The following is a 25,049-nucleotide window of genomic DNA, read 5'->3' on the forward strand; positions in this document are numbered from 1 at the left end:
CTGATGAAACATGTCTGGTTCAGATAATGAGGAACTGAACATCTCTTGATCTTCTTTTCATGATGCAGCATATTTTTGTTTACACGTCAGAACTTGTGATGCGAAAGATTAAAATATTCACACGAAACACTGCTCATAAACCGGTATGAGAGAGAGAAATTGTGAGCAATTTTTGCATCGTTTTACTTACGCCCTCAATACACTAAAACAGAAGAGAACAAAAGACACTAAGTCGATTGCAATAGGGCTCCAACTAATGATTGTTTTCATAATCAATTACAAATTAGTCCATTTTTTTTTTCAATCAATGAATGAATCTGGGGGTGGGGGTGATTTTATTTCCATTATATCCTTGTATTGTGAAACCCCATTATATCAAATTGACTGCAAAAATGTACAAACATGAATGCCTTATGATTGGTAAATGAGTTTGTTTTAATGGAGGAGTTCAGACATCTGAGAATATTTACTGTTGAGAGGCTGTTATTCTTTGGTTTGAATAATACTTCATGAACAAACTTTTATTTATTTATTTTTTTAAACAATGCAATTGTGGACAAAATAGTTGGTACCTATCTGTTAATGAAAAAACCCACAATACCACAGTAACAAATAGATTTAAGATATCAAAATTATCCAATAGTTTTGTAGTTCCGTTCAAAAGAATTACCTAAAAAATGAAATATTGAAACAGGCGTGGGCAACAAAATAACTACTAGTTAATATTTTGTTGCACATCCTTTTGAGGCAAATCGCTGCAAACCATTTCTTTAAAGGTCAACAACTAACATCAACTAACTCTGGCCCAGTCCTCGCCAGTAAATCGCACCAGTTGTCTCATTTTTGCATGTTGTCTTCTCAGTTTCAGCTCATTCCACTGATGTTCAGCGGGATTTAGATCTACCTTGTAGGAAGCCACTTCAGAATTGCGCACCGCTTTTCTCTTAGCCATCCTTAGATTTTTTGGCTGTTTTGGGTTATTCTCCTGTTGGAAGAACTATGACCTGCAACTGAGACCAAGCTTTCTTAAACTAGGCAGCACATTTCCCTACCGAATGCCTTGAGAATATTTAGATTTCTTTGTATCTTGCACAAATTCAAGAAACCCTGTGTCAAATGCAGCAAAGCAGCTCCAGAACATAACCAAGCCGCATTCATGTTTCAAAGTAGGGACAGTGTTCTCTTCTTAGAATGCTTAATTTTTCCATTCATGAATCGAGTTCATTCAAAATTACGATTAAACGAAACTGGAATTTCTGAAAATGCATATTCATGGGCCACAAAACTCCAAGGAGAATTCCTTTGGAGAGATAAGACATAACTGCAACTTTTTGGTAAGGCACATTAACTCTCAGACGCAAAAATGAAACACCGAGAAAAGAACACTGTTCCAACAATGAAACATGGAAGAGACTCAGTTATGTTCTGGGGCTGCTTTGTTGGTACTAATATAATTATATATGCGATTGACAAGATATTTTCCCCAAGATGATAAAGTTTAAAAAATAAAAAATAAAAAATAAAAAAAAAGATTTCTGGACCTGGCATTCAACTACTGCATACATGTTACTTTAGAAACATGTTGCATGTTAGCAGAAGTACTGCATTAGAGAGTGCAGTTATGTTATGCAACCATTTTCCATTTTAGCATCCCATGTTTCAGTAACCCGCTGCAACAGAGGTCAACCCCCATGGAAACAGATATTCAATACTCAGATGGTGCATTTCTAGGCTGCTGTTGTTACAACACAGACGCATTCAAAAATCCTGGAGACATTCATTTTAGCAATACGAATCAAATCTCCAGCTCAAAAGCTAAGTCGCTATTGTTAAATTTCATATTTTATTGTAGCAAATGTTTCCAATACTCTTATAACGGTGATTCTCAATGTATGGTGCATGGGCTCCCTCTAGTGGTACGAAAAAGACTCATTGAATTAAATGTTAAAACTGCTAATAATATTACAGTGGCTTCAACTATTTTCGTGCTTTGTTGGAGCACTTTTAAAAGGCTTTTGTGAAATGTATTTGGCACGACTATAAATAACCAGTTTGTACTGTGGACACAAAATATGTAGTCAGCATGATTGTAGAAACACTATTCACAGTTAACATACAACAAACATCCATTATCTGCACAGCTTATCCTCATGAGAGTCGTGAAGGGGCTGGAGCTTATACAGACTGGCAATGGGCATGAAGAAGGGCACACTCTTAATTGGTTGCCAGCGAATATATTTACATCATACTTAACAAAAACTAAGCCCACTGTGTAAAAATTCCAATCCAAGACAATAATGCCTTCCCTGTTATTTTCTATCAACATTTCATAGTACTAACCCAGCAGAGTGAAACCAAAACAAAGTATGCATGCTGGTGACCTCTGAACAAACAGTTTTGGTCATGCACAAAGACTGTAATGACACAATATGCTGTTCTGTGTTTTTGTTAAGGCTTAAACACAGTTAGAGTGGTTATGTTGTCACTGCTGGACAAAGACCTTAAAACAGCAAATATGAAAACACAGATATGACATAAACACAGCATATACGAAATAAAAGTACCTTTTCTTTGATTGAGGAACAAAATAGCTCCATATATCACAAACACAACCTAGAGGGTGAAATGCCTTCTTTCAGGGGTCTTTGGATTTGAGAGTACACCGTGAAATAGTTGCATCAAAGTAGCCCATAAAATATGGTAACAAAAAAAAAGGAGTGACTTTCAACACTGTGAAAGGCTTGTCATCTAGTCTTGAGTTTTCAATTTAGGTTATTTTTTTAGCCTTCTGTCACACACGTAGGCTCATATCGTCCAGTGAGGGCAGCATTAGCGACAATCAATCAATATCAAGACAAAAAGCTAACTGCAGCCCTTATTGTGAGGGTGAAGTAACTTGTATGTCAACCCACAATCAGCTTCCACATGAGTGAATTTCAAAAATTAGAGTAACATGTCTTTGGAAAGCAACACAATACTAGTGGACATCAAAGAGTTGCCGTACTTGTCAGACAAGATGTTTGCACTTGACAACATTCTTTTTCACGTGCACACTATGCACATTGAAAGCATGCTGGTACAGTGTGAATACCAATATTGGTAAAAACTCAGTCAGACAACGAAAGAGCACAAGAAAATGAATGGCTTTATAGATTCTAAAATGGAATTTAGAATGTATTCACACCAAGGTATGGTATTTAAAGTAGAGCCGTGCGATTATATGATCGTGTTCTTTGATCGTTAAAAATAAAAAGTTCAACTTCAGGTTTTCAGTACAGGTTCTTTAAACTGTTTTCAACTGCTTGTTTTGAAAATTAAGTTTAAAAATATTGTGATCAGAATCAAAGTTGGATATGAAAAAAAAAAATATATATATATGTTTGCCGTATTTCCTGAGTAAACACAGAATAATCTTAAAATTATGACCACTAGTATTATGTAATGATAAAGCCTACCATCTGAATTCATTCAAAAGCCAATAGGAACTGTCAACATGAATAGCGAATAACAATTTAGGGTACAAGTCTGAGCTTTAATTCTCACCGTGGGGACCCATATCTTAACACTGGGCAGCAGTTGCTCTTCCCTAAGGACTTCACATTTGGAACTGAAAGCTCAAGGTTCAAGTCCAAAACAATTGGCAACTCCGCTTTTTCTTCCATCCAACTATACATGCACTTACACACAACCTGGGCTGTCACAATGTGTGCTGCGCTACCTCACTTTGACATAATTCTCCTTGCATCCCTTTATGTTTGTGATCTGATTCACGGTGCAAGAAAAATATGCAGCTTCAAATTAGTATAATCAAGAAAAAAATTTCAAGCACATTCCTTTAACTGTCTTAACTTACAGAGCTTAACACATTGCGCGATATGGCTTCACATAATCCTAAACGGTCTCTCGCGGGCTAATTAACACTGCTCCTTTCAAGCAGTTTGTACTTTAAAATGAAAAAAAAAGTGACGACTGGACCTACTAAGAAGATGAAAACCAAGTTTCGTTCGTCCTTGACATTTAGGGATCACTCAACAGCCCCAATTTCTAAGAAGACAAAAATAAAGCAGTGCTAAAATACAGTTAACAGTCTTCCTTGACAATACTGTCATGCTGTTGGTGGTTCAATAAAATATAACAAAGTATGTTTAGCCTAAAATGTAACCCCGCAAGTACACCATGGGCTGCAGCATTTTCTGTTGCACCAAGTGGATATGTGTACCAGGTTCAATGGCTAGGTGTAAGTCTCTGACAGGAATTTGTTCGTCATTGTCTAGTTTAGGTGAAATCCTTGAACTAGACAGACAGTAGAGTAGACAGTTTTCGGTATACCGAAAATTTACCGTTACCGAAATTCTTCACGATGACCTAATTTTGACCATGTCGGTAAATTCTGTAATTTAATAAAACAAGAAAATATAGTGTTTTCATCCCGCTATGACTCGGCTGTGTTGTTCGGCTATGTTCATTCCCCTTTAAAAAAGCCGTTAATGTGCTTAAGTACGAAGTCACGTGGTTATCGGGAAATCAAACAAACAAGAGCCCGGTAGGCTAACGCTAGTGGCTAACACTACAAGCAAAGGTGATGGAGTTGGGCTTAATTCAAATTAAATTCCTTTATTGTCAATGCAATTCAAGCAAACAACGAAATTGGAAAGCTACTCTGTGGGACCATAAAATACAAGACAGTAAAATAACACACAACTTAAACATACTACTAAATAAAAGACAAAGAATAAATTATTGTGCAAAAGTCGCTACATAGCAGCATCATGAACAATTAGTGCTGTTCAGTGTTGAGAACGCGGATGGCCCTGGGAAAAAAACTATCTCTGAGTCTAGTTGTACGTGATCTCATCACCCTGTATCTCCTGCCAGAGGGTAACAGTTCAAACAGGTGATGACCAGGCTGGGAAGAGTCTTTAATAATGTTCTTAGCTCTTTTGAGGTGTCGCACAGCAGCAATGGGGAGCTTCGGCAAACTTTCACCTGACATTAAGTAGACTCTTGGCAGCCTCCAGACAGGCTTTCAACCGCTGTCCTCCCTAGTTCTCACAATTTCAGGAGAGGGTGCTTTCAGTGCTTTCTACTGGTAGCCAGGCCACAGGCTAATGCTAGCAGCTGACGCTACAAATGAACGTAATGCAGTCGGATAGCGGCTCAAACCTTGTTGAAATGGCTGAACTTAATGAGTGAATTGAGCACGGACTGCATCTAGCAATCAGTATGTCACGTTATTTTGTATCTCTGTGCGTGTGTGATTTCTCTGATAGCTTTTATGACGGTAAAGTATTCAGCATAAAGTATAATCCAACAGTGAAGCCTATAATATGATCGTTTAATGGCCACAGCTATTTCTCTGTATGTGCTTGCTTTATTCTGGTCATTAATGCCATCATAAAATCTTAAATGTTTAATTGGCATAAGAGCAATATCGCTTTAATGTGGTTGTGTCTGTGTGTGGGGAGGGGGGGTGCATGTGTGCGTGCATGTATTGAAAAATGCTCTGGGGAAAAAAACTGAAACCTTGAAGTAAACACTTGTACTGAGTAATTATCTCACAGCAGCTATTAACAATAAGTTGTCTGTTTGAAGTGTACTGTTCAAGCTGTAAGTCATTTGTGTTACAATGACATGTTTGCACAGTTGTTGTGTTGATTTTTATAATGTACATTGTTCAAGTCATACAAGCTGTTAGAAATGTTGATACTTGATTTCTTATTGTTTGCAAGAAAATTTTATATACTTAATGTTCAGACTGCATGGACAATTGTTAAATTGAAAGCTGGTAAATAAATCAACAAGAAACGGTTAATTTGTATTTCATGCATTGATTTTCAAATTATATAACAGTCCGCTTGGGCGAATTTATCGTCATCGAGGTAAATCTGCTCGATTTACCGTGATACTTACTTAAGGCTATATCGCCCAGCCCTAATGGACAGCAAGCAACTTTTGGGAGTGAGGTTTTGAGTCTGCACAGCTTTCTGGCAGCTATTCTGGTCTTTGCAGTAGTAAACGCACACATGAGCTACCCAGACCAATCAGATTGCTTATTCAGAGCAGCTGTACCAGTGGGTGTGTGAGAGGAAGGAGAGCTTCACAAATGCAGCGATTTACATCTTCCCACTACACATATTCCACCAACACAGTTAAAGATGCAATTCTATTCAAAAAATGGTTGGGAGCACAAGCGTGCCTGCCAAAAGTCATCATTATGACTTTCATTATAGAACATTCACTCTGTTGCTCAGCAATGGCGTTTACTTGATAGCATTTATTGACTTATCATCTGCTGGCAGACATGATGGAAATAGAATATTTGGAACCGTCTTGCACAACACAGTAACAGATGGTTATGGAAATGTCAGAACAAACATCTTTTTTTTGTCTCCAAAAAACATTTGGTAAATAGTATTCACGCATCTTGAATCACATTACTACATCATATCATGGATTATAACACTATAACACTGTCAGTGTGTTTATCACCAGCATTCTGGTGTAAGATGAAGTTAAGTTTAAAATCGCAGTTTGGCTAAAAACAGCTCAGCGATGCAAATATCAACCTAGATTAAGATGGCTGTATTTAGAACATAAACCTTTTCCTTAGTCTGCATTCAAGGCTTCTGGTTACCACGGCAACTATGATGGTCTCTGAGTGACTCATCTTTTTGGTGTCTATCACACAACGGGAGTCCAACAAACCCCAAACGCAGGGTGTTGAAGCAACCTTATCGCACTGTCATTAAGGACCCAAAACATTCCGTCTGAAGAAATGTCCTTCTCAATGTGAAGGTTAAAATAGTAAACATACTAGTCCTTCTAAAAAAAAAAAAAAAAGCATATTGAGATAAAGTTAATTATTTTCTGTAATGTACAGATAAACAATAGACTTTCATATATTTCAGTTTCATTACACGCAACTGAAGTAGTTCAAGCCTTTTATTATTTTAATATTGATGACTTTGGCAAAAAAGTTAAGAAAAAACAAAAATCCCCATCCCAGAAAATTAGCATATTTCATCCGACTAATACAAAAAAAAAGTGTTTTTAATACAAAAAAGTCATCCTTCAATTAATTATAACAGCTATGCACTCAATACTTGGTCGAGAATCCTTTTGCAGAAATGACTGCTTCAATCCGGCGTGGCATGGAGGCAATAAGCCTGTGGCACTGCTGAGGTGTTATGGAGACCAAGGATGCTTCGATAGCGGCCTTAAGCTCATCCACAGTGTTGGGTCTGGTGTCTCTCAATTTCCTCTTCACAATATCCCACAGATTCTCTATGGGGTTTAGGTCAGGAGAGTTGGCAGGCCAATTGAGCACAGTAATGCCATGGTCAGTAAACCATTTACCAGTGGTTTTGGCACTGTGAGCAGGTGCTAGGTCGTGCTGAAAAATGAAATCTTCATCTCCATAAAGCTTTTCAGCAGAAGGAAGCATGAAGTGCTCCAAAATCTCCTGATAGCTAGCTGCATTGACCCTGCCCTTGATAAAACACAGTAGACCAACACTAGCAGCTGGCATGGCACCCCAGACCATCACTGACTGTGGGTACTTGACACTGGACTTCAGGCATTTTGGCATTTTCTTCTACCCAGTCTTCCTCTAATCTCTTACCTTGATTTCCAATGACATGCAAAATTTGCTTTCATCTGAAAAAAGTACTTTGGACCACTGAGCAACAGTCCAGTGCTGCTTCTCTATAGCCCAGGTCAGTTGCTTCGGCCGCTGTTTCAGGTTCAAAAGTGGCTTGACCCGGGGAATGCGGCACCTGTAGCCCATTTCCAGCACATGCCTGTGTACGGTGGCTCTGGATGTTTCTACTCCAGACTCAGTCCACTGTTTCTGCAGGTCCCCCAAGGTCTGGACGCGGCCCTTCTCCACAATCTTTCTCAGGGTGCGGTCACCTCTTCTGGTTGTGCAGCATTTCCTGCCACACTTTTTCCTTCCCACAGACCTCCCACTGAGGTGCCTTGATACAGCACTCCGGGAACAGCCTATTCGCTCAGAAATTTCTTTCTGTGTCTTAGCCTCTTGCTTGAGGGTATCAATGATGGCCTTCTGGACAGCAGTCAGGTCGGCTGTCTTGCCCATGATTGCGGTTTTGAGTAATGAACCAGGCTGGGAGTTTTTTAAAGCCTCAGGAATCTTTCGCAGGGGGTTTGAGTTAATTTGTTGATTAAGATGATTAGGTTAGTAGTTTCTTTAGAGTATCTTTTCATGATATGCTAATTTTTTGAGATTGGGATTTTTGGTTTTTCTTGACTTTCTTGCCAAAATCATCAATATTAAAACAATAAAAGGTTTGAACTACTTCAATTGTGTGTAATGAATCTAAAATATATGAAAGTCTAATGTTAATAAGTACATTACAGAAAATAATGAACTTTATCACAATATGCTATTTTTTAAGATGGACCAGTGTAGCAATGGGAGTGATTCTTCAGTAATGCCACTTTAAAGTTAATCACCCCAATATCTAAAAGCTTGATGTTTACATCGTTTGTTCATGAAGATATATTGTTAGTCCTTCAGCATGTAGATAATCAAATGCTAACATAGTTGGACATAATGTACATGCCTTGGAAGCCGTATAATACAATCCAATAAAACCCCTCCTACTTTTGTGTTACCGTCTCGGATGTAGAGGTAACCCAGTACCAGAATCATAAAAATAATGACTTACATATTTGTTATACAGCGCCAATAAAGGAAAAAAAACATTTCACATTAATGTCTTGAAAAAGACAAGGCAGAACCACATCCACTGGGATTCCACAAAAAGCTTGTCACTTATTCAACCTGAAAATAAATGCGGGACTGCATTGACAGACAACACCAAGTGATAACTCAGATGCAAAAAAAAGTGTGATCAGGTCATTCCTAGTCAGTGCAATCTCTGAGCTGCTTGCAACTGGATGGTTTAGTTCCTAGTCTCCCCTCTCAATGCTAAAAGAAAAACAGTTCTGGAAAAAAAAAAACCCATCCACAGCATGATAACACCAAACACATGGTGGGCCCTTGGAATTCAACAACTTAACTCATCCAACACCGTGTGCTCCAAGGGGAGCCCCTGCATTTAATAAATATTAAACTCTATTCAGACTGAGGGCTACACAGCTACTGAAAATAGCATTCAGTCACTAAATTCAATTGTTCTCTGTGTTCTTCGTAGACTCCTCTGTCACAATTGCTAACAGCGCTGGGGCAATTTTTGTGTCAGGTTCTAAATTGTATAACCTTTGCAGATTTCCAATGAGATATATGGTTACAAATGAACAAGTAGCAAACTTACAATGATTTTTAACCCAACTCCTATGCAACAGTACCAATCAACGAATCAACTTTGGAGTTGTAGGTGCCATAGCTTTTTTTCATGCATTATAATCTATACATCAATAATTTTAATGTTGTTCATATTAACATTTGATTAATTTGTCACTTCAAATATATAACAATGATTTTTTTTTTTTTTTAAAGATTAAGTAATTATAATTGAGAACTGGCGTTCACATATGTAGACATCACATTTTGGGTCATCTCGCCATGTCTTAACCAAGCCCCCCCCCCAAAAAATTTACCAAAAATAGTCTCTCGACCTATAATGGGTTAAACGTTATATTCTACTGACTGACCCGTATTTCCCAACGCAAAACTACTTTGACAGCAGGAGTGGAAATACTACAAAACATACAGTATGAGGGCTTTTCTTCTGGCCACCTAGGCAATTCAAAAACTACATTGCGGATGAAAATTTCAGAAAATCGATAGCTGGATGGATGGAGGTGTATAACACATTTAAAGCGCATACGACAGGAGAAAAAAAAGTCTTAAATGTCATTATTATGTGAATTAGAATCATATTTTGAGACGATTCGACTATATACAACAATTTGGCAAAGCGCAGATGACGAGAAATTAGTCTCTTAATCTGCCAGTTAGCCACGCCTACCATTATAGGGCTTTAGCGTCCCCAACAGGTGGATGACGTCAGCGGTAGACTGGGCTCATCGGTTTTACTATTCCGCCCATTGAGGGGGAAATATTCAGAACGAGGAAAACGTGACGAAGAGAGCCGCAAAATGCCATTGTTCAGGCTCTCTACTCAAATATTTTAAAATGGATATTCTTTTTATCCAAGTATTTTTCCCCAATAGCTATATAAATGGCTTGAGAAGGACCAGTCAGCCCGTCGAGGGGGAACTATTCACAACGAGAAAAAAGCGACGAAGAGAGCTGCAAAATGTCATTGTTTCTGTCTCTTTACTTCAATATTTTTACAGGATATTCTTTTTATCCAAGTATTTTCCTCACTTGCTAAATAAATGGCATGGTCATGACAAATAACAGTCTTGTGCTAAATGGAATATGAAATAATAAAAATGCATTTATTCAGGACGACATGGCAAAATTACTCCATAATGGTCAAAACTGTCGACTTCACCTTTACTGTCGCACCTCCCGAGCGATATTTTATGACACCTAAATCGGACATATGTCATTTCCCTTCCCCGGCTTCGGAGAATGTAAACAAACCAAAAGGCGTTACAGCTAGCCGACATGCTAACCCGAACCGAGTGATGTCTCAAAGTCTTCGAAGCGGAAAATCACACATAACTAGCCTGGATTTATTGACATGACGACTGGGTTGTCGATTGTCTTCGCGGATCGGCAAACCGCCTGGCGGAGAGCAATTTACAGTTCGTTCCCCGGAGGAGGGTGGCTGCAGTTGTTGTGCAGCTAACGTGCTGTTAATGTGCATGAGGAGAGCTTTTTACATGCCTATCAATGATCAAACATAAGTAGTCCTTTATTTAAAGGAAGTTTGGAGTGTTTACTTTGTAATCGCTGTATTCGTATTTGACATAATACAAAAGAAGATGTTTACTCACTTCCTCGTAAGTCCAATGGTCCCACAGTAAATATCTACGGTGAATGGGAACCTTTTGAAACTCCAAAAAGGCGCATACGCCTCTCCCTCATACAGAATGATTTTTCTGCAGCCGTTTGGCTGGCGTGATGCGAAAAATAAACGTATTAATCCGCAAAATCAGCTGAATCCTTCATCCTCATACACAACAGTACGCTGTATAGTGAAGAGGACGTCTTCTACCGTACACGTCACAGCACCCTCCTCCTCAATGCAAGACCGAAGCCGGAAGTCACTTATTTTCATGGCGCGGGATTCAAAAACCTAAATAAATATAGCCATCGCTTCCACACACATCCAAGCGGTCCATATCATTCAGGATCATAAAATACCGCGTGTATTATGAAATAAACATGCTTTTTCGTGTCACATGCACTTTAAGTACAAAGCAAAACAACAGATAGGTAAAACCAGTTCCCCAAACCTCATTGAAGGTGGCTTCAGAAAAGTGGTATTATATACACTAGACCAGGGGCGCCCAAGTCCGGTCCTCGAGAGCCCCTATCCAGCTTGTTTTCCATGTCTCCCTCCTTGAACACACCTGAATCAAATGATCAGCTCATCAGCAAGCTCTGCAGGAGCCTGATAATGATCCTGATTATTTGAGTCAGGTGTGTTGGAGGAGGGAGAAATGGAAAACAAGCAGGATCGGGGGCTCTCGAGGACCGGACTTGAGCACCCCTGCACTAGACCTTTGATGCACAACTACTGAGCCATGGACATTTTTGACAGTTTTGACTTCAGAAATAATCAGTAGCGCCACAAGAAATTGTTCAATGTCAGTTAATTAACTCAAATTATGATTGACTAAAAATGACTGGGTGACACAAATCAATTAAAAATCAGACGATCAATTTAATCAAAAACTGCGTAACACATTGGCTGCCGTTGATGATCTTGAGCTCTTTTTAAGTTTGTATTAAAAACAAACTTTCCGTTGCAGACCAGTGCTCTGTTTAGGCTCCATATTTTCATGTGTAAACGTTATTGCTCGTTGACATCATTGTCGTGGTGTAAATGTGGAGCATGTGCATCAATCGGTCCGGATTCGGTTTGTTTATTTATTAATGACATGGAGTATTTTTTGTTGCGACGTATATTTCGATTGTAATTTAAATACAGTGGTACCTCGGCAGACGATTGCTTCAAGACACGATCTTTTCCGACATAAAATTTGATTCGTCATTTTTTTCTACATTCGACGACATGCTCGAAATACGACGACAGCATCGCAGACGAACGTACGGCAGATTTTCTCGTGTGAGAAATCAACACAGGTTTCAAAAAGGTTGGCACAGGTGGTGAAACAAGGAAAAAGGTGACGCTTACCTTCTAAATGAAGATGCAAATTATAGAGAAATATGAGCGCGGGGTGCGCATCCATGAACTGGTTCAACAATACATCTCGACGGTCCTCCTCTGACCACCGTTCGCCAGTCTTTATAAGTTAAGGTGACAATTATTATTGTGGTAACATCGCCAAAGAAATCGCCAGCTACATCACGTTTTTATCATTTATTTCACAACTAGTCCAACACAAAACAGTGTTCTCAAGTAAACATTGAAAACGAAAGTAAACTCAAGCTCACCGCTCACTCTCTCCGTCACGTCAGCCATGCGGTGCGTTCAGGTACAGCAAAAAACGTCCACCACATTAGAACCCGATTCGTTACATTATTACAGGAATTATTATTATCATTATTATTATTATTATCATCATCATACTATTCCGATTTTTATTTATATTTCTTTTGCTACGTGTAATTGCCATTTGTAATGGTATCAGCAGTGTTTATTAATTATTTAGTGTAGGTTTTTGGGCTGTGGAATGAATTAATGGAATTATCATGTATTTCTGTGGGAAAATCCTGCTCGACATACAAACATTTCGATTAACAAACAAGGTCCTGGATTGAATTAACTTCGTACAGTGCTGCTCGAAAGTTTGTGAACCCCACAGCGATGGTCAGATTTTTTGTAAAAAAAACTAAAATAACCTTATTAAATGTTAAGTTATACCCAAATCCACAATACTGACATTCCAAATAATGGACTGAAACAAAAGAAATAGTTATATTGTCATTCTTTATTTAACAAAAGTGGTTGATTTAAGAAAAACTCAGATATCATGTGTGCAAAAGTATGTGAACCCCTTCAGTTAATAGGATATTGCGCCTCCTTTTGCAGAGATTACCTCAACCAAACGGTTTCTGTAGTGACTAATCAGCCTCTCACATCTACTTTGGGGGATTTTTGCCCATTCTTCCTTGCAGAACGCAGTCAGTTGAGAGAGGTTTGATGGGCGTCTGGCATGAACTGCTCGCTTCAGGTCCCGCCACAGCATTTCAATGGGATTTAGGTCAGGACTTTGACTGGGCCAGTCCAGAACACGAATCTTCTTCTTTTTCAGCCATTCCTTGGTTGTATTGCTGGAATGCTTTGGATCATTATCATGTTGCATGATCCACCTTCTGCCAAGCTTTAACTTCAAAACAGATGGCGTCAGGTTATGTTCTAGGATTTGACAATATTCCTCAGAATTCATGATTCCCTGGACTATGTGGAGTTGTCCAGGTCCTGAGGATGAAAAGCAAGCCCAGATCTTGACATTCCCACCTCCATGCTTCACTGTTGGGAGAAGGTTCTTTTGTTGGTATGCAGTGTTGACTTTTCGCCAGACATGGCGGTTTTGGTTGTGACCAAACAGTTCAATTTTGCACCTACATCAGTTGATGAAAACTCTTTTTAATTTAGTCTCGACAACACAACTGTTAAAAAAACAAAAAAAAAAACTACTGAATTGATTGATTAGGAAAACAGGTTGAAATAATAGAAAATTCCAAAATGTTGAGGGGGTTCACAAACTTTTGAGCAGCACTGTATGTAGAGGTACCACTGTATTTGGCTCGATGTAAACCCGGCTAATGGCAGTGAATTAGAATGGTTCAAGAAATTTGTCCACATCCGATTTCAGCCTCTCAGCAGTAATTTTTCCTGTAAGCAATCTGATTATCTTTTGTTTTAAATAATAAAATATGAGCAAACATCTGCTTGTACTATGAAAACAATGAACACAATTTCCCTCTCTTTAACTCACAAGCAATACAAACTGACAGACTGCAATTAAATGCTCTTCCACTCCAAGGCAAAAGATGCAATTAACCTAACTGATATTTTTGTTGAGGATTTCTCTTTAAGTGTCTTGGGTCATTAAAGGTTAGGAGACACTGGGCTACACACCTAAAACTCACAAATCCAAGGCAACAGGTGGTCATTTTCTTCATTACAGGGATTACCATCTTAAAACTGTATAGCCAAACTCACTTCAAAATCTCAAGTTCAGTTTCACACACTTGCTTGAATAAATAAGGGAAATCACCTAACAAAGTGTGATTCTAAGCAGTGGACAAAACACGTGCCAAGAGTGATGGCCTGTTTAACAGCCAGCTGAGTGCAGATCCCCTATCATCATTCTCTTACCCTTGAGCTGAGGCAGCGACGAAAGCTCCACAGGGGCGATCTGCGTCCTGTATTGAGATGAGCTGGGTGATTTCCGCTGTTTCTGGGCCTTCCTCACAGACTTTCTCGTAAATCCGTCCACTTTCTCGGATGCAGAGATGGCCGACATTTTGATGAGCCCGAGGACGAACGGCAGTAGCCCTCCTCGTCAGTCACAAAAACAAGGTCTCCTCGGTGTGTTTTGCCCCCCCTCGAGCTTTCGCATCCGCGCAAAAATGTGGAGCAACCTGCGCAACTTGACGCTCGCCTCCTTGACAAAAAACTGCGACGTTACTCAGCGTGATTCGACATTGTGTGTCGGTGTTAGGCTGCTTGAGGACGTTGCATTTTATGTACGGCTAGTTGTTTTCTGGGAAAGCTCTTCGACAAGGAAATCAAATTAGCCAAACTAGAACTCAACATAGCCCTTTTAAAACAACAACCAACCAACAAGTCGCCCGATTGCAAAACAAATAGTGGTAGACTTTCTGACAGCGTGATCTTGTTTAAAATATTATAAAATATTGACACATTCTCTGCATATCCAATTTAGTTCCCGCGATAAAGTTGTCGAGAGGTATGAATGTACAAACTACCGTACTGTACCCTGGCAGCTAACACGCAACTAGCTTGTTAGCATAGCTGACTTGGTGGATTGGTCCTGCACATTGCTCCACCGTCGCGAGCCGAGACGAAAAAAGTAGTAGTTTCACGTAAAGCTATTTGGCCCAAAACATTAGCACAAGAATTTTAAAAAACGAAGACAAACCAAAAAAATCCAAATTCTCAGGCCGCTGGTTTGACGGCCGCTGAGTATTTTCACTCGCGGTCGATGAAGTTCAAATTCCCTCTACGCCTTGAACGCTTAAAAGTTAGCCGCATGCCCAGACGTATCACGCGCTATTAGTTACGTCTCCAACTAAAAAAGCGATTTTGATTACCTTCCTGCACCCCCGATAATGAGAAACGTTATCTTCGATGTGTCAAATTACCAAACGTCCGCAGCAAGACGGCAGCCATAAACAAACCCAGCAGCACCGATGTGTCGCTGTGTTTCGAGTCGACCTACAGTACAGTTAGGTAGACTGCATTGCATGTGACGGCTTCGCAATTGACGTATACAGAAACCAATCACGGAAGCGATTTCACAAAACAGGAAACTTTTGAACCAATAGAATAGCAGAGACATGCAGGCTTTTACACGTGACACGTGAAAACAAATACAGGATGCACCAGTTGTTGCTTGAGTAGCCGCAAGACATGCAATTCAAATCAACTTAAAATTGTGCTGTTATTATTATAATCGCATTTACATTAAAATATTCAAAAAAATATTTAAAAAATGTTTAGTTTTTACCTGTTAAGTAGGCCGCATTGCCGGACGGATTTTTGATTGACGACTCTAGTAACCAATCGTGGAAGAGATTGTAGTTTGAGGGAAACTTTTTAACCAATTAAATTAATCGAACCAGCGGGCATTACACTTGAAAAAAAGTAATTGTCTGAAGTAGCATTTACAGTTCATTCATTTTCTGTATGGAGGACCAAATAGGACAGAATGAAATGATTTATTTATCCCTGTCCTATTTGATCCTCCATATAAACTAGCCACACTTAATATATCTTAAACGATCAATTTAATCATTAAAAAATCTTTCCCACAATATTTATTTTTAAGGATAGTTAAGAGATCAATTTTGGAAAACAAATACTGCAATATTGCCCTGACATTCCAAGTTATCAGGGCCGTCACTAGGTTTTATGAGAGGGGAGGGGCTTAGCCCCCAGGAGATGCACAGGATTTAAGTGAACGCCGCGTACAAGCACAAAACTTCACAAAGACTGATCATATATTCAATTTTATTATTGTTGTCTTTTTGATATGGTAGAACAACAGGGAAAAATGGCTACAATTGCAAGTTATTTGGTAGATAGAAGCATCAAAGAATGCCTTCTGTTTTAAAGGGTGGCAAATCGGTCTATCACTCTGCTCTGACTCCTACAGGTCAATAAAGGTGGTGGAGTGATGATTATTAGTGTATTATTATGACTATCCACTGAGGATAATCATAGGTAAATACGCTGAACTCCTGTACTCATCTATGCGTAAAGTGAGAAACACAGCTGATACTCCAGAAGGAAGTCACCCCAAAGATAGAGGTAAAAAGAGTGCACACTTAACTCTATAAACAACCAGGACCTTCACAATGCATTTCAGACTACAATAGCTAAGTAGTAGCGTTATTTTAGAGATGGGATGTAACTTTTGGCCGCAAAACAACAAATGTAAGACGTACGCAGAGATTGTCTGTAGTGTGCAAGCCAGCTTTTTATTTGTCAAACACGGAGCAGTTGGTTTATTAATCACATGGGACTTTCTGCTGTTAGTCAGGGGCTGGAGCTAACTGTTGCTATCAGCAGTGATTAATATTCACTTTCTTGGAAAACCATGTATCCATCCTTCATTCATCTATTCACACTCTGCTCTGTGTGCGTCAGAGGTACACACACACACACATGCTGGTAGTCCGGTACCGACTGCGAGCAAGGTGACAGGGAAAACGCAGACTGGATTTTCAGTGATGTGGGCGTTCTCTATATAAAAAAGTGGAAAGGATTAGATAACGACGCACTGAAGGGGCTCTCTACCTTACTCCATGAAGTGAGGGGAAACTGACAGATTTATGAATATATTTACAGTGCCTCGCAAAAGTATTCGGCCCCCTTGAATCTTGCAACCTTTCGCCACATTTCAGGCTTCAAACATAAAGATATGAAATTTAATTTTTTTGTCAAGAATCAACAACAAGTGGGACACAATCGTGAAGTGGAACAACATTTATTGGATAATTTAAACTTTTTTAACAAATAAAAAACTGAAAAGTGGGGCGTGCAATATTATTCGGCCCCTTTACTTTCAGTGCAGCAAACTCACTCCAGAAGTTCAGTGAGGATCTCTGAATGATCCAATGTTGTCCTAAATGACCGATGATGATAAATAGAATCCACTTGTGTGTAATCACGTCTCCGTATAAATGCACCTGCTCTGTGATAGTCTCAGGGTTCTGTTTAAAGTGCAGAGAGCATTATGAAAACCAAGGAACACACCAGGCAGGTCCGAGATACTGTTGTGGAGAAGTTTAAAGCCGGACTTGGATACAAAAAGATTTCCCAAGCTTTAAACATCTCAAGGAGCACTGTGCAAGCCATCATATTGAAATGGAAGGAGCATCAGACCACTGCAAATCTACCAAGACCCGGCCGTCCTTCCAAACTTTCTTCTCAAACAAGGAGAAAACTGATCAGAGATGCAGTCAAGAGGCCCATGATCACTCTGGATGAACTGCAGAGATCTACAGCTGAGGTGGTAAAGTCTGTCCATAGGACAACAATCAGTCGTACACTGCACAAATCTGGCCTTTATGGAAGAGTGGCAAGAAGAAAGCCATTTCTCAAAGATATCCATAAAAAGACTGGTTTAAAGTTTGCCACAAGCCACCTGGGAGACACACCAAACATGTGGAAGAAGGTGCTCTGGTCAGATGAAACCAAAATTGAACTTTTTGGCCACAATGCAAAACAATATGTTTGGCGTAAAAGCAACACAGCTCATCACCCTGAACACACCATCCCCACTGTCAAACATGGTGGTGGCAGCATCATGGTTTGGGCCTGCTTTTCTTCAGCAGGGACAGGGAAGATGGTTAAAATTGACGGGAAGATGGATGCAGCCAAATACAGGAACATTCTGGAAGAAAACCTGTTGGTATCTGCACAAGACGTGAGACTGGGACGGAGATTTGTCTTCCAACAGGACAATGATCCAAAACATAAAGCCAAATCTACAATGGAATGGTTCAAAAATAAACGTATCCAGGTGTTAGAATGGCCAAGTCAAAGTCCAGACCTGAATCCAATCGAGAATCTGTGGAAAGAGCTGAAGACTGCTGTTCACAAACACTCTCCATCCAACCTCACTGAGCTCGAGCTGTTTTGCAAAAAAGAATGGGCAAGAATGTCAGTCTCTCGATGTGCAAAACTGATAGAAACATACCCCAAGCGACTTGCAGCTGTAATTGGAGCAAAAGGTGGCGCTACAAAGTATTAACGCAAGGGGATCGAATAATATTGCACGCCCCACTTTTCAGTTTTTTATTTGTTAAAAAAGTTTAAATTATCCAATAAATTTTGTTCCACTTCACGATTGTGTCCCACTTGTTGTTGATTCTTAACAAAAAATTAAAATTTTCTATCTTTATGTTTGAAGCCTGAAATGTGGCGAAAGGTTGCAAGGTTCAAGGGGGCCGAATACTTTTGCAAGGCACTGTAAGTTAATAATGATTGGTTATATTATGACTGATTTAAACTAATATCCTGGCAACTTCAAAGTAAAAATGTCAGTATTTTTTTTTTAAATAGAACAAAATATTTAGGAGGGCTATTTGCCACTGCTAGTAATGTTATAACATGAGGCCACTGTTAGTAATGAAATAACACGAGGAAGAAAATACCACAATAACTAATCAAAGGTTGGAACTTAAGACACATTCGAAAAATACATTACGTTTTAAAAAATATTTTCATTTTAATAATAAAAAAAAATCTGCCCACTCAGCTGCATTACAAACAAACCGAAGCCACACAACAATTGCTTGTTATTTTGTACATATTAACAAATGGAGCATTTGCTTGAGAACAAAAAAAAATACACAAAAATAATTGTGAGCAGAACAACGTGGATGAATTACACATGGTCATAAAATGGCTCTAAGATAGAACAATTATCAATTTACAGTAATGTTTATGCTTCAAGAGACAGGTTACATCGTTACAGGAAATAAGAAAATGCTTCGCACAACATTGCATAAAGTCATGTCAGAGACTTTGCACAGCATCATAAACACTTACTGTAGAACACACAAAATATGCTTCAATAAATATAAAGGTGGTGTCAGAATTTGTGAGCGTATATGTCAAAGGTTAAATGAATCAGTTTTAAAACATTCATTACAAAGCAGTTTTAGGGCTCCAGTTAAAATGACATAGAATAATGCATTTCAAACGGAAACAAATGGATGGAAATCTGCAGGTCACTCAGCAGATCTCTTCATGAAATAAGAGGAAATTTTTTTCATGTTCACTGGCGAGCTTAGTGTCTGGAAGAAACAAAGATTAGAGAAAGGGTCAAACAACATTTGTCATTAGTTATTTCTTGACGACATGGTTTGCAAATTTCCATTTAGTTAATGACGGTGACTTTAAATGAAGTGGCAAGAGAACTGAGCGTGATTTTCTTGACTGGCAACATATTCAGAATACTTGTGATGGTCAGCGTTAACATCAGGAAATACTAAAAAGAAATTGTTCTCTTTTGTCTATTGTACAGTGTAAAGTGCAAGGTAAACCACTGGGTCACGCAAGTACACACAGTTTATGGGTCTTTAATGGGCGGTATCTAGCCCGGACCCTGGAATTGTATAAACTCAAATTTGTACTCAGATTATTTTGACTAATGTTTAAAATGTAGTCACCGCAACTTGACAGGAATTTACACCTTCAGTAGTAATTGGTCACATTCAGGAAATGCACATAACTAAAATGCACTTCAACTCCTCCCCTGTGATGCAACCAATCATAGTATTTCAAGATCAAAATGAAACCCAGAATGAAATATTACATTATGTTAGGATTCCTCCCGCATTGGGAACACATGCGGACAAAGAGTTCAAGCAGTACAGAAAACGGACGGATGCTACATAGTATTTTGTGATTATCTACACAAGACATTTTGCTTAACTGGATCTCAAGTTTAATGAAACAACCGCAGTGTAGTCTTTGGCAACGAGCACAATTTAAAAACGACATTTTCAAAAATGTGCTTACCGGTGACGATGGTGCTTTGCCTGCTTGTCTCTTTGCCGTGCTGGGGCTACGGGGACGACTTGGGCTACCTCTCATCTTTTGGCCCATCATTGAGAGCCAGTCCGTCACTCCTGGGCTACAGTTCTCCTTGCCAGTCTGTTTTGATTTTTCTTGCCCTTCCTCATTATATCTGTCTGTCTGGAGGAGACCCTCCTGAGCTTGGCAGCAGATGCCAGACTGGGTCCGGCTTCTTTTGGCAACCAAGTAGAGTTCTGAGACACAGTCACACTGCTTTGCACTATCACATTCCTCAGACAAGCCATCATCAGCCTCCAGCCTGCGTTTAGCTCGTGGTGCCTTAGTAGATGCACTGCCCGGTGGGCTCTGAGGACATGGACTCAGTACTTTACGCAACAGTGGGCTTTTCTGGCTTGGAGATCCTTGTCTTGGTGATAGCCATGATTTGATAGAATGTGGGGTTCTCTGGCAATTAGGGGCTTTTGCTTGCTGTGACTGGACAGGGGATGTGGTGCTGGAGGGTAGAGGCAAGGCGGCCCCACTTGGAGCACAGGAGGCAATACGCGGAGAGGGCAGCACTCCAATGCTCTCAGCCCTCTGGTCCTTAGCAGGGGTTGTTTCAGTGGGGCTCGAAGGTTCTAAGAATTCAATAAGATAATTTACCATATATTTTTTTTTTCCAAAGTATTTTTAATGAACAATGACTAAATCACAAAAATTTGACCAGGAGAACAAACATTACAGTTGAACCAGTAGCGGTAGCTATAAAAGAAAATATGTGTGAATTATGTTACTGGACTTGTTAACAAAGCTTGTACTTACTGTGTGGACTCTTCGCACATGCCCATCCAACGAGATTCGCCTCTCCTACTGATGACTGTGCCCTATCTATTTCACGATGAAGGCGCCAGATGCGTATAGTGTGGTCATCAGAGCAGGATGCGATCTGCCATAAGAGAGAATTTCAAATAAGTCAAATTTATGTATAGTAGTATGCTGTAAACTCAAATACTGTAGATACAAACCCAGAATCTCACCTTAGTGAAGTCTGTTGGGCACCATGCAACAGATGTCACTTCCTCATTGTGGCCTTGAAGAGTCATGGGGGGATGCATGGGATCAGAAATCTGGAACAGATTGATTTGTCAATCATTTAAAATCATGGCAAATAAATCAGCACAATGATGATGTACCTTCCAGATGTATGTGTGGTTATCACTTGAACCACTGGCCAAGAACTGGTCATCTGGGCTAATTGTGGACTTGATGTAAAAAGATGAGTTCTGGTGGCCACTGAAAACTGCCTCTGTGGAAGAAAACATAATAATAGGCATCATAAACATGATTTTATTATTACCTAAAAGCGCCATCTAGTGATATTTAATGGTAAAAAAGACTGACTCTTAAAGATTCCCCTATTATATTCACCTACAATACATGCATGTGCCCGGCATCCACACAATACATAATCAGTTGGAGCATAGTTGGGTATTTACCTGGTGTAGTTTTTATTCCACTGATATTGAACATGTAAATGTTGTCATCGGTACAGTTACACATGACATTAGACCTTGTGGAGTCCAGGGCAAGTCCAGAATAACCTGGAACACAATCAGAATTTTTATAACTTGCACTTCTTGTTTATCGCGTTGTTCTTTCATTTTAGAAGACGTCTGCATGAGCTGTAGTCAAAGATTTAAGACTAACCAAGTCGCATGCGCATAGAAGAACCAGGATAAGGGTACGTCTGCATGGCAATTGGATCGTGATGGTGTGCAGTGTAGTTTTTCCTTAGGTCCCACATCTTAATAACCCTTTAAGGATTATTAAAGAATAATATTTACGTAAAATGTTTTTGACAAAGTATGGTAAATGTCATAAGCATATGAGGCTGCGTGTCTCACCCATCAACTGCTCCCGAGGAGATAAGGGTGTGCTGATCTTGGAATAAAACCACAGTTACACTCTGCTGGGTGTCCTGTAAAACACGTAAAGATCAGATTTACCACAACACAAGCCTCTATTTGCTTGAACAGAGCTTTGTCAATTACACTCACCACACTAGGAGCCATGCCACGAGTGCTGAGTCGTCTCTTCTTTGTTTTAGATGAGTGGTTTGACTCTGCTTTGTTATGAGCACCCTGAATTTGTTTGACTGGTTTGTAGAAACCATCTGGAAAAGAAAAAACGAGATATAACGATTGCTCAAATATTGTTTTTAAAGTAAAAGTATGTTAAAAGAAAAAATTCAAATGGCACCTTTTTTACTGCATCTGATATCCCACACCAAAATATTTCCATCTCTTGCACCAGTACAGAATACAGCTGTGAGAGGACAAATAATCTCAACAATATGTTCAAGAATTTAAATAGGCACAGGCAAAGAAGTGAATTTGCAAAGTTTTTCAACATTACAAACGCTGTCAGTTGTCGTTTGTTTAAGGCAGGGGTCCCCAAACTTTTTCCTGTGAGGGCCACATAACTTTTCCCTTCTCTGATGAGGGGCCGGGTCAGTTTGTAACAGAAAAAGTTTGATGATTGCAGGAGTGCCTAAATGTAAAAATTTATTGTTTTTCAGAAAGCCACAATCAAATAACCCTTTCTGGATTCTTCACTGAACAAAAGTAAATACAATAAAAATAGTATAGTATAGTATAGTATAGTATAGTATAGTATAGTATAGTATAGTATAGTATAGTATAGTATAGTATAGTATAGTATAGTATAATAATAACAACACTATTAAATAAATAGATAATAACCAAATAACCCTCTCTGGGTTCTTCCCAGAAAAAAGCCAGGAAATAAATAACACTATTGAGAAAAAAACAAAAGTTCAGGGGGCGGGACCAAATGTGGAGGCGGGCTGTATCCGGCCGGCCGGCCGTAGTTTGGGGACCCCTGGTTTAAGGCACAATGGAGTTCAAAACTTAACTAAACTACAAGTCGGTGATGTATTGTGTAGTAACTAACCTAACATGAATGCATTTTGAATGTTGGAGAAGATGCATACTCCAATCTTAAAGGCTAGCGCTAAGGTAAAAATAAAAGAATTTTTAAAACAAAGAAGTTATACCTTTTTCTTCAGGAGCAAATGCAACAGATTTGAGGCTACAGAGGTGGCCCTTGAAGCTGCCTAAAAGTTCACTTGACTTCACATCCCACAAACTGGCCATCTGGTCACCTGAAGCAGTTACCTAAGGTAGATGAATTCATTTAAATGAAAAAATAAGAGGGGCGGAAAAATTCCCTTGTTTTCATTTTTCATACATTGCTTGATAGGAAACAGTATAATAAGTTAATAACACATAGCGATTAACTTAGTATTAATCAGGTATGACATGCTATTAATTATTACTAAGGATGATGCTTTACCAGTTGAGACTCTCCTGGCATCCATGCTAAATCAAAGACAGCATTCTCATGAGCCAGCCATTCTGCAAGAATACACATATTTAGACTCTTCTGAACTAAAATAACACGAGGCTGCAAAAAAATTGTCAATGGACACCTTTCAGGAGTTGGCTTCCTCGTCCCTCTGTATTGTAAATCCTAACAATACCTTCTTCATTTGCCACAGCCAGAACATCTTGAATCTCTCGTACTGTTAGACATGGATATACGGGTTAAATTTACGGCTACAAACCCGTTGTCACATCATAATGAAAAATTGCTCTACCAGAGGAGAAAGATAATCCAAACGGGGGCACGGAATCACCAAGGTTCCCATAGGAGATGTGTTCATCATGGCGAACACACTGGTAGCCTTCCAGGAGTGAGCTCAAAGGGTACTTGGTCCAGGGTACAGGTAAAACTGGGGAGGTTATTGCATGGATAGTACTGTAAATATTATCATTTGAGAAACTTTGGTATCATCTATACAACTGCTACATTATCAATGGCTGAGGTAAATTCTAAACTGTCCTGAATCTCTATGAGTCTATACTCATATGATGTCAGTTAACCTTTCTAGAGCAAAATCAATAATTTAGGTGTTGTGTAATTTTAACCATGTTATACATGGGAAAGTACTGTAAATTTAAAGATGATGAAAAATGGGTTAGCGACGTACTGTAGCAAATCAAAGAGACTAAACAAAACTTTTTTTCGTTTTAAATGGATATTAACTCGAACAAGCACACGTTCAAACAACTAAACAACTTGGATTCCATTAATTTTAACGTTCTGCTGCAGAATTCGACTCTTTTCGAAGTAGGACAATTTGTCTTACCATTTTGTCGTTGTCTGCCGAGACGATTTCCAACAATTGAACGAAAAAGCATCCCTATGCTTCTGTGGAAGTCGGAGTGATTAACTCTAAAATATGGCTATGTATATTTATTGTAGAAAATTAATTCCGATTAGCTCCTTATCCTTATTCTCTGTCTTAACACGACTGTTCTTTCCCGCGAACAGACGTCTGAACACAGAGCCTGAATTACGCGCTAAATAACATTTTGTGCTACGATTGGTCCAAAGTTTCACGTCCGCTCTGTAGAGTCTTCCTTTTCCGATTTCTTTCTACCGTTTGACTTTCAAAATAAAATCCCATGATTGCGACATCCCAACTAACTACGGGCAGGTGGCGGTGTACAGTACACCCAGAACGGTTTACCAGCCAAATACAGTATATGACATTAAAAATGTAAATTAGATTTTAAAGTAAGAAAAATAAATGTTACGTTTTTTCTGGAATAGCCTAAACACCAAACGATAGTCGATGATTTAAACAGTTTA

At 39.2% G+C, this 25,049-nt stretch overlaps 2 protein-coding genes across 2 annotated transcripts in view; both read right to left on the reverse strand.

Moving 5' to 3' along the window:
* Positions 1-15,529, reverse strand: part of ppp2r5a (protein phosphatase 2, regulatory subunit B', alpha isoform) — a 35,264-nt gene extending 19,735 nt beyond the window's left edge. Inside the window, exon 1 of the mRNA XM_057823123.1 lies at positions 14,415-15,529. Within this exon, the coding sequence (XP_057679106.1) occupies positions 14,415-14,562 (148 nt within the window). The 5' untranslated portion in view covers positions 14,563-15,529. The remainder of the gene's footprint in view (positions 1-14,414) is intronic.
* Positions 15,530-19,078: 3,549 nt separating this feature from the next.
* On the reverse strand, positions 19,079-24,777 carry dtl (denticleless E3 ubiquitin protein ligase homolog (Drosophila)). The gene is made up of 15 exons (XM_057823251.1): positions 24,544-24,777; positions 23,992-24,126; positions 23,824-23,916; positions 23,688-23,749; positions 23,389-23,509; positions 22,572-22,637; positions 22,370-22,485; positions 22,217-22,290; positions 22,020-22,126; positions 21,809-21,913; positions 21,506-21,618; positions 21,350-21,439; positions 21,135-21,258; positions 20,316-20,950; positions 19,079-19,588 (listed from the first exon to the last, which is right to left on the reverse strand). The coding sequence occupies exons 1-15, from the start codon at positions 24,593-24,595 to the stop codon at positions 19,523-19,525; spliced, it is 1,959 nt and encodes a 652-aa protein (XP_057679234.1). The 5' UTR covers positions 24,596-24,777; the 3' UTR covers positions 19,079-19,522.
* Positions 24,778-25,049: the final 272 nt, after the last annotated feature.

This window comes from Corythoichthys intestinalis, chromosome 19 (genome assembly GCF_030265065.1).
Source record: "Corythoichthys intestinalis isolate RoL2023-P3 chromosome 19, ASM3026506v1, whole genome shotgun sequence".
In the NCBI taxonomy this organism is placed as follows: domain Eukaryota; kingdom Metazoa; phylum Chordata; class Actinopteri; order Syngnathiformes; family Syngnathidae; genus Corythoichthys; species Corythoichthys intestinalis.